The following is a 6,138-nucleotide window of genomic DNA, read 5'->3' on the forward strand; positions in this document are numbered from 1 at the left end:
AAGGCAGACAAGCAATTAGGACTAGAAATGTCTGAGGTCACATTGGAACTTAAGACCTCCCATCTCTAGGCCTGGCTCTCAGTTCACTGATTCCCCCCATTAATACCAGTCTTGCCCATCTTCCAGTGAGATAGTATAGTCCGTTGGTCTGTGGGTTCTAGCTTAGCAGTTAGAATTGGGCTGCAGTGACCTAGGCTTGAAGCCTTGCTTCGTGGCAGGACAATAATCCAGGCTGGCATTCCTCGTGGGAGCCGTAGGCTGAGCTGAGGGTCTTTAATGCTCACCCCTGTCACTCCTAGCCTAGCTGAGTGCAGGCCATGCTCTTTTGCCATGCATCCCCTTCCCTCTCCTCTCCTTTGTGTTCAGATGGCAATGGTGGTTTGTACCGAGCCCTGGTGGACAATGGGATTTTGGGGGACATGGAGCGCCGTGGAGTACAGTACGTCCACGTGTACTGTGTGGATAACATCCTCGTTAAAATGGCGGACCCTGTCTTCATTGGCTTCTGTGTGCTGAAGGGTGCAGATTGTGGGGCCAAGGTCAGCACCCTCTTTCTCTCCCTGCACCCCCCCCCCGACCCCCACAAGCCATATCTGGATCTTGATTGAACCCGGGCCCTAACTCTGGTTCCTGGACCATTCTTAGGGAATCATGACACTAAGAGATCATCTATTCCAGCCCAAAGAAATTAATAGGAACTTGCCTAAGGTGATACAGAGCTGGATAGAGTAAGGATTTGAACCCAGATCCTCTGGCTCTTAAGTCCAGAATTATTTCTTACATTGCATTCTAGTTCCTTTCCCCTGATCTTTTGATTTTCTTACTGTCACAATAGTTTAGCATTTGGGAGGGACCGTGATCCCCTGGGAGTAGCCTCTGGGTGCCATGGGGATACAGAGAAGGGGCTCCCATTGCCCACTGGTCTCTAGGGATAATTGGCTTCCTGAATCCTGTCCTCTTTTCCTTATAATTTGTCTTCAGGTCGTGGAGAAGGCCTACCCCACAGAGCCTGTGGGTGTGGTGTGCCAGGTGGATGGCATTTACCAGGTGGTGGAATACAGTGAGGTGGGCCTGGACACGGTGCAGCGCCGGGATGAGAGCGGGAATCTGGTCTTCAACGCAGGCAACATATGCAACCACTTCTTTACCCGGAGCTTCCTGCAGACTGTTACTCGGTGAATCTTACTTCCTCACACCAGGGGTCACTGACTTGGGCCTCGAAGGCTCCCTGTGGATAGCTTCTCTATCAAAATGACTGCCTGCCTGACTGTCCTCTCTGGCTCCTGTGTGCTACAGGATATGGAATCCAGAATCTGTCAATAAACATTTATTAAGGACCTTTTGTGGGTGTTAGGCACCGTCCTAAACATTGTAGATACAAAGAAAGGCAAAAGACAGTCCCTGCTCTCCAGGACCTCAAAGTCTAATGGAGATAATGTGCAAGTAATTATGTACAAACAAGCTATCAGGATAAATTGGGAATAATCAACAGAGGAAAGGTGCTAGACAATAAGGGGTGGTGGTGGTGAGAAAGGCTTGCTATAGAAAATAGGATTTTAGCTGGAACTTAAAGGAAGCCAGGAGGCACAGGTGAGAAAGTAGAATGTTCCAGGTATTAGGATGGCCAGAGAAAATGCCTGGAGTGTGGAGATGGAGCATCTTGTGCAAGGAACAAGAAGGGGCCAGTGTTACTAGTTTACAAAAAGTGTGAGAGGTTGTAAGAAGACTGGAAAGAGATGAAGGGTTTCGTATTTAATCTTGGAGGTGATAGGGGGCCACTGGAGTTTGTCGTAAGGGGTGCAAAGGGTCAGGATGTGGTATATGTGAGGTGGCCAGATTTGGGCTTTTGGATCACCTTGATAGCTGAACAGAAGAGGGACTGGAGTAGGGTGAGACTTGTGGCAGGCAGACCAACAAGCAGGTTATGGCAGTGGTCCAGTTGTGAGGGAACAAGGACCTGCATCAGAATGGTGGTAGTATCAGAGGTGAGAAGGAGGCACGCAGGGGAGAAGTTATTAAAGTAGAAATGACAAGCTTTTGCAACAGATTAAATATGGGAGGTGAGAGAAGAGTGGAAGATGACACCTAGGTTGTAAGCCCCAGTGACCAGGAATATGGCAATACCCTTAATAATAATAGGGAAAATGGGACTAAGAGAGGGTTTTGGAGAAAAGAGAATGTTTTTGACACTTCTCGGACATGTTGAGTTTAGGATATCTATGGGAAATTCAGTTTGCAAGGTATAATAGGCAGCTGGAAATACCAGATTGGAAATCAGCATTGGAGTTAGAGCTAGATAAATAGATCTGAGGATTATCAGCATAGATATGATAGTTGAATCCACAAGAGTTGATGAAATTGCTATGTAAAATAGTAAGAGTTGGAGGACAGAACCAGGTGGGATACCCACCATTGGTGGGTGTGACTTGCATGAAGATACAGCAAAGAAGACCGAAAAGTTGTGGTCAGACACTCTAGTATCTAAGAAGAAAGTGAAAAAAGAGGAAGTGGAGGCACCTCTTATATATAGACGGCCTTCTTAAGGAAGTTCGATTCAGTATCCCAAAGCCCAGTTCTTTCCCAATGCTTTGTCTAGACCTGTATCTAACCTGAACCCTAATAAATCCTTCTGCTTAAACCAACCAAAAAAATTTTAGGAACTACTGTTAATTGTCTCTCTGTTGAATTCCTACAGAGAATACCTTGAGTGACCTTTCTAGTATTTCTCTCTAATGGAATTATTCCAATACCCATTATGGGTAGCATCCTTTTAGCCCTCAGGTTCTTAATCCCTTTTCTACCATCTATAATAGGTATCTTCATGCAACTCAACATCATCCCCCTCCATAGAAACTTTCCTAACTTTCCCCCTCCATTAGTAAATGTTGTTATTCAGCCCTGTCCCACTCTTTGTGATCCCATTTAGGGTTGCTATTTCCTTTTTCAGCCCATTTTACAGATAAGGAAACTGAGGTAAACAGGGTGAAGTGACTTGCCCAGGGTCACATAACTAGGCTAGATTTGAACTAGGGAAGATAATTGACTCCAGACTCAGAATTCTATCCACTGTGCCACCTAGCTGTCCATTGTTGATTATCATCTCTAAGCTTTCCTATAGCCCTTTGTTTTTTTAACTATCTAATTGGCTTAAAATAGTGCTTATATAAGGTGATATTCTTGCTATTTTCTTATCACTTTATTAGATTATGGGCAGGGACTAATTCTTACCTAACATTTTTATCTCCCTATCATCTAAAACAATACTCAGTACACTGTAATGCCTATTAAATGTGTGTTATGCTGTATATTGGGGAGATATTCCCTTGAGGTTCTTGGACTTCCTCTTTGTCTTTCCCTGACCTTTGCCTGAGTAAATAGATTGGTAAGGAAGAGAAAAGTGCTGGGGACAATTTCACCTTTTTGGATGGAATGATGAAGGGGTGGGGTAGGAATTTAGGTATTGGTACCTTTCACTTCCTCCCTTCCCTCCAGCCATCCCCAAAATTCAGATACAGGATCACTTCTCTTGGAATCTTAAGGAAGATGCTAAAGGGGCTTTGGAGAGAGAGTAGGAAGGTCTCTTTCCCTACTCCATATCTTCAGAAGGATTGGAGTAGGATTTTCTTGTCTATTTGACTGTAATAAGTAAATCCTACTTCTCAGGCTGGCAGAATGTGAATCGTCTGAAAAATGTGCCAGGTCTCTCTGTCTGTTTGCAAACTGGAGAAACACTTCCCAGGTCTTTCTCTTCTCTTACACTGACCTGGGGTCCAATATCTGTAATCACTAGTATTAGATCCAAGCTATCTTCAATTTAAGCCCATCAGGATGAGAAGGAAGGCTTCAGATTTATGTTCATTTTTTACCTGCTGATGGGAGCATTGCCCCCACCGGTTAGGCCTCACGTCTGCTGTGCCTGCTCTGCCCATGGTAGGGCCAAGAGCTCTTGGGGAGATTTTGGGAGGCTGCTTTCCCAGGCTCTTCCCTAGCCTGTGGTTACCTTATTGAGGATGACTCTGGAAAGAAACGACTTGATTAATTTTTCCCTTTCTCCTCTGCCCCCTACAGGGAATTTGAGCCTTTACTGAAGTCACATGTTGCCATCAAGAAGGTCCCTTTTGTGGATGAGGATGGAAATCTGGTAAAGCCTCTCAAGCCAAATGGAATAAAGATGGAGAAGTTCGTGTTTGATGTGTTCCAGTTCTCAAAGTTAGTGGCAGAAATGAATTTTTTCCCTTCTCAGCCTCCCACCCCCTGATTGTCTCTCCCTTGGTTGGGTTAAAGTTTCCATAACATGGAACTTCCCAGAACACTAGGAAATTTGGAGTCATTGTGTGCGTTTTGTATTGGGAGAGAGAGGTGAGAGTGGAGACTTATGATGCAGTGGAAAGACCATTGGATTTGAAGTCAGAGGCCCTGAGTTCAAATATCACCTCTACCACGTGTCACCTGTGTGGCTGAAGACAGTAATTTCTCTGGGCCTCAGTTTCCTTTATTTGTAAGATGAACAAATTGGACTAGATGAACTCTAAGCTTTCTTCCAGCTCTAAAATGAATAGCTTATGTCTCCTGGTAGCAGGTTCCCAGGCTGAGATCAGGTAAGTTCACCATATCCAGTCTTCTCATTAAGGAATCAGTGTAGACACCACATCCAATGTGGAAAAGCTTCACATTTCTCCAAAGGCATGAAGGGGACAGAGGGAGCTGGAACATTAAGAGCAGTGGGGAGATCGTGATAAATAAGTAGCATCGGATCCCAAGGGTGGGCAGCTGTTTTTAAGGAGAGAGGATGTGAGTGCCAGTGAGTAAAAGTGGCATTCTGCCCATCAGAGTCATAAATAGAAGCTGCAGGTGTTTCAAATAGCCTTGTGCTCTCCTCTTCTCCTTTTCTGATTTTACACACCTGGTGATTTTTATTTTTCTTTATTATTTTTAGAGAGTGGGGGGTAGAATCCTAAAACCTCCACTTCTGGGTTAAACCCACTCAAAACCACAGTATCCTTTCAGCATCCCCTCCTTGCCCATTCCCCCAGGACACCTCCCACAACAGGGGCTTCATTTGATGCCATTTCTTTTGCCACTAGAAACTTTGTTGCCTTTGAAGTCCTGAGAGAAGAGGAATTCTCTCCCTTAAAAAATGCAGACACCGCGAACAAAGACAGCCCCACCACTGCCCGGCAGGCCCTCCTAGCTCAGCACTACCGTTGGGCCGTGCGGGCTGGTGCCCACTTCTTAGATGAAAATGGAGTCAGGATTCCAGAGCAGCCCAGGTAAGCATTTGGTGAGAGCAGCCCCACAAAGGCTAGAGATTCCTTTCCCAACTTCCTCACCCCAGTGTGTCCTCTTCCTACTCCAGTGCTCCCCCTACCGATTTCCTCCATCCTATCCAATTCAGCAAACATGAAGTAAGGGCCTGTTATGTGCAAAGGAAATACGAAGTCAAAAATGAAGCAGTCCAGGTCCTCAGAAAGCTTACACTCTCCCGGGGAAGGGGAGGGGAGAGGAGGGGAGATCCTTTATGCATACACATAAATATAATCCAGGCTAAGGAGCAAAGGGGACAAAGGAAAGAGGGCAAATCATTCTTGGGTTTGTCCTGCTTGTCTTCTTTGCTTGTTCATCCTCCTCAGCCTCCTCCTCGCCATGAGGGTCTCCCAAGATTCTTCCCACTACCCTCTTCTCTTTTTTTCTCTTGCATCTTCTTGATGATCTCATTTGCTTCCATGGAGGTTCAGTGATGATCCCTACCCAAATGATTCCCAAATCAAGAGAACCTCTCCCCATGACTTCAATCTGGAGTTCCTGATTACTTGCTGGACATCTTAAACCTGGATGTCCAAATGTGATAGGTTTAGCTACTCTCAGCATTGCAAAGATCCAGGACCATTCTGAGGGACAAAGAAAGCTATCCAGCTCCAGAGAAAGAACGGTTAAAGTCAGAATGCAGATGAAAGCATATAATTTTTTCACTTGTTTATTTGGATTTTGGTTTGGGGGTTTTGCTTTTACAAGATTATTCACTTACAGGGGGCAGCTGGGTGGCTCAATGGATTGAGAGTCAGGCCCAGAGAGGGGAGATCCTGGGTTCAAATCTATCCTCAGACACTTCCCAGCTATGTGACCCTGGGCAAATCACTT

The 6,138-nt window shown here is 45.4% G+C and overlaps 1 protein-coding gene across 1 annotated transcript; it reads left to right on the forward strand.

Annotated features, from left to right (window-relative positions):
- Positions 1–366: 366 nt before the first annotated feature.
- On the forward strand, positions 367–5,270 carry LOC123254415 (UDP-N-acetylhexosamine pyrophosphorylase-like protein 1; the record flags this gene model as incomplete). The annotated part of the gene is made up of 4 exons (XM_044683443.1): positions 367–539; positions 982–1,175; positions 4,069–4,209; positions 5,085–5,270. Coding segments are annotated over 4 exons (694 nt in total), but the record flags the coding sequence as incomplete, so codon positions are not given.
- Between the last annotated feature and the right edge of the window lie 868 nt (positions 5,271–6,138).

Source organism: Gracilinanus agilis, unplaced genomic scaffold (genome assembly GCF_016433145.1).
Source record: "Gracilinanus agilis isolate LMUSP501 unplaced genomic scaffold, AgileGrace unplaced_scaffold21529, whole genome shotgun sequence".
Taxonomy (NCBI): Eukaryota; Metazoa; Chordata; class Mammalia; order Didelphimorphia; family Didelphidae; genus Gracilinanus; species Gracilinanus agilis.